Source organism: Anopheles merus, chromosome 2R, assembly GCF_017562075.2.
Source record: "Anopheles merus strain MAF chromosome 2R, AmerM5.1, whole genome shotgun sequence".
NCBI classification, from domain to species: domain Eukaryota; kingdom Metazoa; phylum Arthropoda; class Insecta; order Diptera; family Culicidae; genus Anopheles; species Anopheles merus.
In genome coordinates this window covers 50,047,556-50,060,645 of record NC_054082.1, presented here as the reverse complement: position 1 = coordinate 50,060,645, position 13,090 = coordinate 50,047,556, and the positions used below count along the sequence as shown (strand labels likewise).

The 13,090-nt window shown below is 42.7% G+C and overlaps 2 protein-coding genes across 3 annotated transcripts; both read right to left on the bottom strand.

The window, feature by feature from the left end:
- Positions 1 to 69: 69 nt before the first annotated feature.
- LOC121590732 (zinc finger and SCAN domain-containing protein 25) lies at positions 70 to 10,235 on the bottom strand. Of its 2 annotated transcripts, XM_041910660.1 has the most exons (5): positions 8,869 to 10,235; positions 4,499 to 5,535; positions 4,329 to 4,425; positions 4,063 to 4,250; positions 70 to 978 (listed from the first exon to the last, which is right to left on the bottom strand). In XM_041910660.1, exons 1-5 carry the CDS (start codon positions 9,134 to 9,136, stop codon positions 964 to 966), a joined length of 1,605 nt encoding a protein of 534 aa, XP_041766594.1. In that variant the 5' UTR covers positions 9,137 to 10,235; the 3' UTR covers positions 70 to 963. The 2 variants fall into 2 exon arrangements, with proteins under 2 accessions (XP_041766594.1, XP_041766593.1); XM_041910659.1 differs by lacking the exon at positions 70 to 978 and having other exon boundaries at positions 1,226 to 4,250.
- A 40-nt stretch (positions 10,236 to 10,275) lies between these two features.
- On the bottom strand, positions 10,276 to 11,454 carry LOC121590733 (rRNA methyltransferase 2, mitochondrial). The gene is made up of 3 exons (XM_041910661.1): positions 11,214 to 11,454; positions 10,937 to 11,138; positions 10,276 to 10,882 (listed from the first exon to the last, which is right to left on the bottom strand). The coding sequence occupies exons 1-3, from the start codon at positions 11,369 to 11,371 to the stop codon at positions 10,514 to 10,516; spliced, it is 729 nt and encodes a 242-aa protein (XP_041766595.1). The 5' UTR covers positions 11,372 to 11,454; the 3' UTR covers positions 10,276 to 10,513.
- Positions 11,455 to 13,090: the final 1,636 nt, after the last annotated feature.

Here is a 13,090-nt window from a genome sequence, read left to right as displayed (position 1 = left end):
AATTGTGATATGGAGTGAGACAACAAAAGCAACACTCAGCCGGTTATAAGAAAAGCACAAATGTATTTTACGTTAGTTTTCTTTCATCCTTCCGCCCGTTTGGTTTTGTTTGTGTTTGTGGATCTTAACTTTTGCTTCACATTCCATACAAGTACGATGTACTGGGTACAATATAGTAGTTCATAAATTAGTAAAACGTTCAAAATATCATTCCCTCTTTACTTTCTTTTGCTGTCTTACGTGATTTACACATGTTTTTATTTGTTTGTTACAGTTACTTGCATTCATCTTTGTCTCTGTGGTTGTTCCTTTTCGTTTATTCGATATTTCCAGCACATGCTACATGCCACACTGGCTGATTGATTGTGCACTCGGAACGCAAAAGAAGAATGGGTTAATGCGGAACGATCGGAAGGTAGTGTTTCTTCTTATGTTAACATCGAAAAGGCCCGGTATTGTGTGGCCTTCTCATTTTATGTTTGATACAAGTTGTGTTTGCGCATTTGTTGTTAAGATATCTTTTCTCTTTTATCGAATAGAAGGTAGTGTTTAGTATTTAGTTTAAAATCTTTACATGTTCTTTGTCGCTAGCATCTGCCTCCAGGTTGATATAGATAAATGTATAGTACATAGAACCCCGTGTATTATGTTAATGTTTGGTGGAAAAATATTTTGATTTATATCTTCCTTTTTTATTGCGGCATCATCGCTTGCATATCGCCCTCTCTTTACGCAAAGCGCAAGTTATTTTTAAAAGCAAAAACATAAAACAAAACATGTTTGTTTTTAATCACACCCGTGACTAGAAGTATTGAATAATTCTTACCGAGGAACGCCACCGGTTCGGTGAATCGATTTGGGATTGTTTTTCTTCTCCGCCTTCGAGAGTCTCATCCTCGTTCGTGCAACTAGCCTCGACTGGGAAATATTCGCTTCACACCAGGACCAAATTGTAAAACCTATTTACTCGGTAGACGCCTATCAAAATATAGTGTTTCGTTTAATATTACTAATATTATATTATTATCATTATTGTATGTATATAATGGTTGTACGCGCCGTTCGGCCGCGTGTACACGTTTGCCGATTGTTTCCTTTTCGAATAATGCTCATAAAAAACGTACTAATAAATAGGCATAAATACGCACCCTTAATATTAAAATTTAGTATATTAGTCTCTCGCACGAAGACGCTACGAAGCATTGCCGATTGTTTGATGTTTTTACGTTTTCGATCCACTTTCGAAGTCTTTTTGATAAGTTAGGTGTTTGGGGTTGGGTTTTTGTTTGTTTTTTTTTTTTGTTTTTTTTTTGTGCTCGACCTCCAATATTCACTACACACTAGGATAAAAGTATTGCAACACAAAAACAAAACTCACTTGAACGAAAGGAACCATTCATTGCAAAACGAAGCTAAGCTTGTGTGTTATAACTCTCCCTTACTTTCGTTACACCTTGGTTTCATTAGACGGTCTAATTTCAAAGCATCACAAAATGCACATATCAACTAAAAAGTGTACCACCTTTGAACTAAATACTACACATATTATAAAGTGATTTTTGTTTGCGCATTTCATATTGCACAGATCTATGCGTTTCTCTTGCGTTCACTTTTGCTTTTGTATGGCAATCGTTTTTGTCAAGTTGTTGTTGCAATTTTTGCCTTAAATCACAATCCATTGCTGTACTACCGCCCCTTATTCGATTCCTTTGATTGTAAACTTTCTCCTTTTAAGCTGTTTTCACACACATAAATACACGCACAGACCGATCTGTCCTCCGAGCGATGCTGCCGTGTGTGAGATAATGCAACCGTTTGCCATTTGTGTCTGTAAACCTATGTAACCTATATATCTTTAGTATTCCTCTTTAGCATCGTATATACTGTTTCATTATTCATAGTTAAACTTCGCTCTGTTTAAAAATCACCACCATTTGCTCAGTAGTATACTGCCATCAGTTTCGAGCACGAGCTTTAGCACGTGAATTAATTGGGAATTTATTCCCCTCCACTCTGACTAGAACTACTGTATTCAACATTCAACACGGAAACTATTAATACTCTTTTCCAGGACCATTCAATGTGCGCGTGCACATCCGCCATCCACACCTTTCTTTTAGGAATATGGTCATTGCGTAAATCTATTGTATTCAACACAGTCAAACACTACTGCAACAGTAATTAAATAATTTATGCATTTGCAGATAGGGTTATGGGTTACGAGTCGGCGGACGTACCTATGTCAGGGGAGATGTTTGCATTTTGTTTTGTTCTTTTAGTCGTTCCGTTTGTACTTTGGATTCATGTGCACACCGGCGTGTGTTTTGTTTTCTATTTTCACTTGAAAAGCGATGCCTTTCCTTTCACTGTCTTTGCACTGTTTGGACTGTTTTGTAGTAGTTTGTAATTGTATTTGTTGCAGAAAAAATTAACACCTGTTTCATCTCTTGTGCTGATACGATTGGTAACACCGTTGCTGCGTGTGGATCGTTCTAAATTCTGGTGCAATATTATCCTTTGTAAAGTTCAATTAGTTTTGCAGACGACTCCTGCACCCCAGAACTGAATTCCTCGTGGCTTTGCTGCCCGGCAAATATACCATCCGTTCTTAACATCTCTTCATCTTCCGCACAGTTTTCATACAATCGATAAATGATGACATCTAATAATAGTGCGAATATGGTTCTGGCAAAATGCAACACAAAAAATCAACGCACAACGTCCATTCGGTTCTGTTCGTTTGACTTTGCGGTGCAATTCCTTTCCAATATCGAATACAAAATATATTTATATACCTTCAATATGTATATACGTCGATACAATATATGTATATAGTTGTCTTTCATTACAGGTGAATATATACGTTTGCTCTGTTAGCTTCTGTTAGCGAGTTTATCATCTGTAAGAAAATAAACAAAATACATTTCTCCGCTCAGCAGCTTCCTTAAAGTCTCGTGTGTCCGTTTCATCGTTCGATTATCATCATATCTCATTTGTATGCGTTCTCTCTCCCTGATAGTGTGTACTTTGTCTGCGGTGCAGCAGCGCTATGTTGTACCGTTGGCAATATCGCATGTCTTTCGCCCTCCATTATCGCATTTTGCATCATTATTAGTTTCTCGCCGAGTCGTGCCGCCGCAAAACGAAACCGACATTTACGAAGAAAATGCTCTCCCAATACACTGCACTACTTCCGGTAGCTTATCTAACGTCTTACAACATCCAACGTGTGTGCATTCGACGCGCAAAAATGTCGTACAAATTTAAAAATTATTGCTGCTTCTTTTAGGCTCGAGACTCGGATCTCTTCTTCCAACTTGCCAAACCGGCGGGATGGAAGGAGATTTGCTCGTGTTCAGAATTTTATTTTTTTGCAGATTAGGAAAGCAATGTGCGGGTACGTTAGCGGACATAGGAACAGAATGTCTGAATGTTTGGAGCATTTTGTGGCTCAGCTTTACACGTCAACTTATGTGTTCGATCTTCGAAACACCATTTAGAACGGCGACTGTGACTAGTAGCGTAACACGTGGAATAACGTTTCCACATAAATATATAGCGTCTGGTCAGCAGCATGACAAGACTAGATCCAAGGAAAACTATTTCAAAATATTATCTTTTCTGATCTTGTATTGACTTCGAATAGAAAAGATTTTATATTGAAATTAATTTCCCTATGGTACGGAGTACGTGACTTTTGGTAAGGTTTAGGTGATAGATTCCTCGATTGCACTTACGTTTCTTTGGCACACAGATGTCTAAATTTAATAAAAATCACAAATCAATGTATTCGTATAATGTTAGGAGTATGAATAGTTTGACGAAAAGTCAAATTGTAAACCAAATAATTAAAGAATTTCACATGTCCAATTACACGCCCAGCAGCAAATCATATAATAGATGTAGTAAAAAAATCCTAACGAAGATGAAGATTCCTTATCGTCTCATCAAACTTAAGCGATCATCAAGTGCCCTTTAGAAGCTGCTCGTGCTCATCGATTTAGTGAGGAACCAACGCACACCTTACCAAAAGTCTTTGTACGACCCTCAGGAGGCTGTTACCGGTGCGCCCTGCATGTTGGTGGCCATCAGTGATCCTGCCAGCGTGCTGTTGTTTTGTGCTGCATTGCCATTTCCCGATCCACCTCCGCCGCCACCGCCAGTTCCATTCGAGGCAGACATTTCCGACTTGACGCGCCGTGCTATGTGCGAGCGGGTGTGCTTGCGGAGATGATCTTTTCGATAGAATCCTGAAACATTAAATTAATGGTTGAGAATGCAACATTCGTTCGCTTGAACCATCATCAATTCTTTGGAACAGGTCATACCTTTACCGCACTCGCCACAAATGTGTTTCTTTTCCCCCGTATGTATAACGACGTGCAGCGTCAACTGCTCCTTACGCTTGAAGGATTTGAGACAAATCTGAAAAAATGCAATTATAATCGAATGTCATTTCTTTGGAATGGTCTACGCTCGGCTTTGTCCCCAAACTTACGCTGCAAATATGCGGACGATCGGGAATGTGCGACAGTTTGTGGCGTGTGAGATGGTCCTTCCGCTTCAGCGCGGCATTACAGATATCGCACACGAAGCGCCGCTCGACGGCATGCGAAATAACGTGCTGCTCGATCAAGCCCCGCTCCGGGTACGCCATCTGGCACTCGGGACAGCAGAACAGGGGCGACCCATCCAGGGCCTTCGTTTCCCGTATCTGGCCCGGTTTCGGGCGCGGTTTCTTCTCCTTCGGTGGTTTGCGTTTCTTCTGCTTTTTCGTTTTGGTCTTTCCCGTACCATTGCCCGTGCCGGACCCGCCGTTCGCTTCCTCCCCATTGGCCGCCGGTCCACCGTTCACGGTACTGCTGCTCGAATTGTGCGCATCGGAACTAACCACATTTTGGCCACCCCCGTTTGCCATGCTGTTCGCCAGTGACTGCTGGTTGCCGAAACCGTTATCTGTATGGTGGTTAGCATTGGCCGCGTGCTGTTGCTGCTGGTGATGCTGCATCAAGTGTTGGTGGTTCAGGCCAAGGCTTGCAGCGGCCGCGCTGACGGCGACATTGCCGAGGGCCAGGTTCAGATTGGAACCATTCTTCAGGCTCAGCAAGTCTTTCTGCACATTGAATGCGTTCGTTTCCACACCGATCAGACCACCGAGCGGGCCGGGCGAGTTGATGCCCGACCCGGCGACGGATCCACTGTTCGGTTCCTTCTTGATCGCGTCGGAGTACTTTAGCAAGTGCTGGATGGAGATGGGCAGAGTGGCCGATAGCAGGTGCGACGAGTAGTCGACCGTGTTCGATGGGTTGGTCAGCGTTTGCCAGGACTGGTTAACGTTCTGCAGAATTTGCTGATTGATCATGTCGTCCCGATCTACCTTGAGTGTGTTGCCGCCTTTGCTCACTTTCGACTGGTGATCGTTGCCCATCGACGCATTTCCATTGCCGAAGGTGTGATCGTTGCTAGTTTGCTGATTGGCTCCTCCACCGTAAGGATGGGACATGTTTTGACCATAAGACATCGGTGTATTAACCACTGGGATAAAAAGGGAGAGAATATTAGAAAAAAATTAGATTTACAAATTCATAAATTGATAGTAATTCTAATAAAGATGAATTCAACAGTGGCGGTAACCTAAAGTCTGACACCTCATATTTTCATCTATTTTCTGGTTTTGCGGCTTTCTTAACAGTTTGTTACAATCGGTATATTGCCTACTTTAGTTTATTTCTAGTAGTAAGCATTTGGTAATGTTCCTTTAGTTCATTAGTTAGTTCTTCTTCTTCTTTGGCACAACAACTGCTGTCGGTGAAGGCCTGCCTGTACTCACCAGTGAAGTGAGCTTGACTTTCTTTGACTTATTAATTACCATAGCAGGATAGTGAGTCCTACGTTTGAGAGCACGGTCTATTCGGGACTTGAACCCATGACGGGCAGGTTGTTACGTCGTACGAGTTGACGACTGTACCACCAGACCGGACCGAAGTTAGTTAGTTAGTTATTTTATTTACATATTTAAATTTCATTTTGACGTAAAATTGCTCTTTTCTTCAATTGTTACCAAATTTTAAACTAGGCCAGAATTCTGGACAGTTATGTGCCTTCGCATTCTTGGCCATGATATCCATTGAAACCATTGCATATTATATCTTTGCCATTTTCAGCTTTTTCGACAGAGGTGACAACTTGTACAATCTAGTCAGAACTTTACTGATACATAATGAGCTATGATAGAATGCGAAATGCATTTATCCAGGCACAATTCTCAATAAGTTTTTAGTTTATTGGTTCATATGTTATGGAAGCCCGTGTTTTATGCCATCATCTGCCAATAATTTGGCATTACATTACGTTTCTGGGCAAATTTCTCAGCAAAACAGTATTTATATTTGTGGGCAATATTGTATTATGCCCTGACAGAATACAATTTTTTATCAGGAGTTGAATTTTTCAAGTGATTGTGCAACTTTTTTAACATTACAATTTCATAATATCTTATACTAACACCAGCAAGTACACACTTTTGCACAAAAACTTTAGCAAAATCGAATTGTGTGCTCCAATACCTTTAAATCGGTGGTCTCCAGCTTGTGGTCTGCGGACCACTTGTGGTTCGTGACGTTAACAGACGTGGCCCGCGAAAGAATTGATTTTTTTTAAGAAAAGCTTATTACAATCAATATCGTGCAATTTTTTACCCACAATCAAAACTTAATTTTTAACAGGCATGTGTAGAATAAGAGTTCAACAAATTTTTGATAAAAGCTTCGAACTGTAGACTTAGGGACTTAATTATATATGTGTGTGACACTCAATATATGTGGGCCGCGGGTAATGTATTTTCTATGTCAAGTGGTCCGTGGTCCTAAAAAGGTTGGAGATTTGAACTGCTTTAAATAACTAAGAAAATTCCACGGCGTTAATACACATAAAATTGAGTGACTTTTAAATGGAAGTAACTTTTGCAAGCTAATGCTGTTCAATATGGTGCTGACATTGAGTAATTATAGTTATTAATCAATAATATGTTACTCAATAGCTATGCTTGGTTTTTAATGCGTTTCTTTATATGTCGGGTTTTCACGAGCAATGCCAAATCGTATGTTATTTTTTATGTAAAGGCAATATACCATATATAACTACACAGAATAAGTCAGGTGCAGCCAGGCCGAAATCGATTCCGATCCGTGGGAGCAACGAGTTTGGTAGGTTCAGTAGGTTCAGCAAAGGATATGCGATTCCTACCCGGGCGTGCAACGAGTTCAGTAGGTTCATACAAGTTCAATAGATTCATACGAGTTTAATACAGTGAAATCTCCCCAAGATAGATCTTCAAGGAACCGTCAGCTTGGAGAGATATTCATTTCGAGGAAAACTAATTAAGGGGTCGCTATGAAGTATCCAAGTATCCTCTTTCGACCAATATTTTTGTAACCTGTCACTCAAACATTCATTTTAGAGAATTTTGTCTGCTAAATTGCATATGCAGCTTGAAGGATATTCACCTTAGGGAGATATTCATCTTAAAGAGACATAAAATACATGAAATATTACGGAACCGTCAAAATGTTCATCTTAAAGCAACAATTAATCTTGAAGAGACTTCATCTTAGAGAGATTTCACTGTAGGTTTATATGAGTTCGGTAGGTGCATACAAGTTCAACAGGTTCGTGCGAGTTAAGTAGGTCGATACGAGTTCAATAGCTTCGGTAGGTTTAGTGGGTGCATACTACGTCAATGGGTTCAGTAGGATTGGTAGGAGCATACGAGTTCAATATGTTCAGCTGATTCTGGATGACTCCAGACATTCCCGGACGAATCCGAACGATTCCGGGCTACTCCAGACGACTCCGGACGACTCAGAACGACTCTGGACGACTCCCAATGACTCCGGACGACGACGGACGATTCCGAAAGACTCCGGACGACCTCGGACGACTCCAGGAGACTCCGGGCGATTTTGGACGTTTCCGAACGACTCCGGATATGGCAGCGCGGACCTACTTTTCGGAGTCGATTCCGAATTTATCGGAGTCAGATCGGAGTCGACTTCGGATTTTTTCCAACTTTACCCATCACTAATCTGTTGTAATGCATAAGCAAAATCAGTTTTCAGACTTAAGGGTGCCACCACTGAATTTACAAAATATTTTTAGCGTATTTGATACCCTTTTTTATTCATGTCGTACAAGTTGAAGATCTTACTAAAGAACCATGATGGCATCATTCAAACTAAATTTAAATTAATTCTTTTTTCATGTTTGTATCATTTCAATAAGATCATAAACCTCGGACAAGTAATTTAATGGAATGATTGAGAAGTTATTGTAAAATTCTCAAATTTTGTGTTCTGGAAAATAGACCGAATACCAAAAATCTGATATTTAAAAAAACGCTTTATGTCAACGTTTTCCTACTGCTTGCAGGTGCCTTCCAATGCTCGCTATAATCAGTCGCTCACTGTATTAATCCCCCTAGCTATCTTCGATCCCCTCCGGAATATGTTGCCGCCTTCCATTGCAGACGCAGCGGTTACTATGCTCCATTCCATGCTACGGGTTGCTCCGTCTCACTCTCGTCTACCCGATATCTCCGTCCGCCGGCAATTAGGAGCCCAGCAAAATCGTGTTTGATTTCGTGCCGTCTCGCCACTACGGTTTTCCCCTATTCCACAGCATAGATCGAGCATTAATGTTTCCACCCCCTAGTTCCACACATTACACCACGCTGACACGTTCGCCGCTACCCTAGCACACAATGCACAATGCGTGCGGTGTGTGTATCGTCGGGTCATCTATATCCACCACCAACACCACCACAAAAATCCCATAAATCAAATTAATACATTTTTACGAAAAATCACTTACTTGAGGTAGCATTCTGATTGAAATGGTTTCCATTGGTGGCACCGTGGTACCGGTTCAGGTCTTGCTGCTGCTGCTGCTGCTGCTGCTGTTGCTGCATATTGCCACCGGCCACGCCACCCACACCGTTGCCGGCGGCTGCTGCACCCAGCCCCGCCGACCCATTACTTCCGGGACTGTTGGTGCTGGTGAACGCTCCATCGTTGCTGCCGAATTTGGCCGCAAACTGATGGATGCCCGAAAAAGGTCCACCGAATGCCGAGAAGTTCATCACGAGCGGATCGTTTCAATCGCAGCTCGTTCCGGCCTGGGACAGGCGGCTTTGGCCGCTCCTCCGTAATCGCTGCTCTACAACAATAGCTCTACAAACGCAACTACTACATAGACACGCACACACACACACACACTCAAGCAGATACAGAGCGGTTAGTAGGTAGCACCACACCGTAATGGCGTCTCGGTAAGCTAAGGGGGTGGTGTCCAGTAGTAACACACACTAGGGCGAGAGCTAGCACCAGTTACGGGTTCCCCCTCGGCAGGAATAATTTTTCACTCTGTTCACAATGTTTCACCTCCGTCTCGCGAGTGCGTCGTTGAACAACGGAAAGGCAAGGGCAAATAATCGCCAACCACCCCCCAATGCGGCGACACAGGGTGGTGTACACAGGGAATGTGTTTTCTCTTCAGCAAGTTGTGTCGTGTGGGAAAACCAATGGCAACCAAAGGGAATGCGATTGTGACGCGTAACGCACATCCAAAATAAACTGAACACACACACATACACACGCACACAATCGCAGCAGTCCGTCTAGTGATGGTACACTATTCCTGGGTACAGTGGAAAAAAACGGCAATCGAATGTTACCACATTTGTCCGGATGGCGTCACAGGCGTCCCAACTGCACACAAATATGTCGTCAGCCACAGCGATTTTCGGTATTGTTTGTGATTGCTTTCCGTTCCGGGTTTTTGTCGGCGATGGCTGGTACTAGGCAGTGGAATAAATGTCTTCTCACAACAGTCGCAAATATTGCCACCAGACAACGCCGTAACCAAACACTCAACCCACTAGCACTGTCTGGGGTGGAATCAGAATGGAGACCGCACAAGTGCCTGCGTGACGGGAAAAAACACAGACAGAGACAGAGGAAAAACTAACCCAGAGCGACTGCTGCTGCTGCTGCTGCCACCGCCGCCGTGCAACCGAAAACTTATGCTGCGGCGATACGCGCATCGTCTGTGTGAAGTTTTACAATGCTGTCACATACACACTTGCGCGCGTGCAGCATCGTCGTCAGACCGCCCGGGCGCCTCCATCTAACCCACCCCCTCCCTACCCGGGACTACGGGCGAGCGCGCGCTGCATACGAGCGTAGCCATCTTTTGGAGGGGAAATAGGGAAATGCTTCGAAACGCGTGCAAATATCATTCCTCCGTCCGATGCGCCTGTGCTCGTGTTTTACCCTGATAGGAGCGCTTGCTGCTACACATGTGCATTAATGCTGGATTTTTTTGAACAGTAAATGAAATAATTTGGAAATGTTTTTGTGATTTTTTTTCCCAAACAATTCCGAATTTACTGTTTTCACTGTAGAGTGACTAGTCCGTTTTAATATAACCGCAAACAACTATTTATTGCCACATCACCTCACCGCTCGATGCCAACAAAGCCACGGGCTAGGATGAAATTCTCCGCCGAATCGTCCCGGCTCGCCCGTGGCTTCACTCGCTTCACTGTTTTGTAGTACTCCAGTATGCTTTTCTCCAGCTTGGGCACGTCCCCGTTATCCCACACCTTCATTAGCAGGGACGCGTTCGGCGTGGACATTAGGATCGCAAACCGCAGCACGGCGTAGCAAAGGGTCGTTATGTTTTCCTGGTCCAGCGCTCGTATGCCGGACGCATTCGGTGCCATGTCGGAGAGGACACAATCGACTCGTCGTTCGCCGAGACTGGCCCTTATCTTGTCCTGCGTTTCCTTGCGCAAAAAGTCACTATTGCCGAAAAGAATCGCATGCTACGGGAGGGAAATTGTCAGCTAGCTATAACGATACATCGGTGGTTTCCTTACCTCTATTGGGTATATTTGGAGCAGATCTACACCCACGACCATGCCCTTGGGCTTGCCTGCCAGTGCTCCGTCCGCGTTCGACTGCTTTACGGCAATCTGCGTCCAGGAACCGGGCGATGCACCACAATCGATCACCGTGTGGCCCGGTTTCACGAGCCCATATTTATTATCTATCTCCAGCAGCTTGAATGCACTTCGACATCTAAGGGGAAAGCGATTGCGATTACAAACCGAGCTTCATCCGCAAAAGGCGCTGCTTTTTCCATCCCGGCCGTACCTGTAGTTCATCATCTTTGCCCGCTCCACGTACGGATCGCGCAGCTGTCTGGTAAGCCATTCTTGGGAACTTTTACTTTTACCTTTCAGGTTGGTCGGCACTACCTTGGCAAACGTTTTGGCTGCGCCGCCAAATGTGCTCAGTTTTCGAAGCAACATTTAAGCCGGCGACAAGCAAGCGGAAAAACAACAACATCAACATAGTTTCCACCCCCTTCCTCACGAAACAACCCTATACGAAATTTGACAACGCGTGGGGCGAAATGTGTGTTTACGCTGCAACGCTAAAGAGTTGCGATCGGAGCGAATTCCCAGGCATCAAAATTAGGCAGCGGTAATCGCTACTGCGGGCGTGCGTGCGGAAAAATCAAAATTGTTTGATTCTGACGCATGCGGCTGCGGGCTGTCACCCGCTGCGGGTGTCAAATTCCATACATTTTCAGAAAACGCACGCACGCCTGCATGAGCGGTTACCGCTGCCTTATTCGGTAAAAGTAAGGCTGCGCTCTGGCACCAATCGAACACGACATCCCCCAAATAGCCAGCTCGTACAGTCATTATCCGATATACGCTATCGTACGGGACCGAGCGCAATAGCGTATCTCGAGTTTTCGCGTATAGCGGATTCCTATGGAAAAATAGTTTACACTACCGGTTCGAGGGTTGAAAAATATCGCCACAGAGTTTTGCATTAAAGTTTTTTGTTATAAAATAGGTATCTTTTGCACAAATTTAATGCAAAATGCATTAAGAACATTAAGGAAATTCAAAAAGAGCATAAAATATTTCAAAAAATTGAAATATTTGCAAAAAACACATGGAGCTGTCAAATTTAGAGGAATCGCGTACTGCGAATTTGCGTATATCGAGTATCGCGTACTGCGTATAATTGCTGTACTTTATAGCTGATTTAGAGCTGTTTAACGAAAAATCGTTCCGATGTCGTACTTTGTGGCTGATTAAGAGATAGACGGTACTTTGCGGAACTATGGAGCTTTTTAACAGCCACATGGTACTCTTTGGAACTTTGCGGCTGATTAGCACTATGTGTAGGGTTCATGGTGGAACTTGAAGGCTTGTTAAGATGATGTGCTGAACTTGGTGGAATTTTATAGCTTTTTTATGCATGACATCGGTACGAGATGGCTCTTGTCAAAGTGTCAAAGACGGACGCCGGCAATAATCTCATTGCTGCTGCACAAGTTAGATTCGTTAGTTGAAGAATGAATATTGAGTGAAGTGATTGTGATTGTACAGTAAATTGTGTGACATTTTGTATAATTCATGAATATTAAGGATTTAAAATTATACGCATGTACACAAACAAAACAAATCCTGTTGTTTATTTCATCGATGACGCTTACTTGAAAATAAAACATAAAGAAAAATAATCCCCTGTACCCTGGCATAAGGAAGCTGCTTAAGCGCTGTTTGAAAGACCCACTTAGAACTTTGGTGCTGTTTAACTACTGCAAAAGGCGAATTCGAGCAGCGATCTTTAGCGTGCCAAAATGAGCTGCTTAAGCAATTCTGGCTATTTGGGGCCTGTTTATCTTAAACCCAAGCAGCATTTTTTAACGCCTGTTTTAACCGTCGTGGATGAGCAAATTGATTGATAATAATGTCTAATAATCGAAATCTAATGAATGTTCAGCAATTGTTCATAAAGTTTAGATTCATTGATAATTCATTAAAATAAAAAAAATTATATGACTATTACCTTACTATATTTGATATTTATTAATGTTATTTAATTTAAGAATTACTTTTAAAACAATTAAAATATTAAAATGCTTATACATTTCTTAGCCCACTATTGGTGTGAAGCTATGATGTTGAAATCATAATCAATGAGCAAATTTAATTATTACCGCAGGA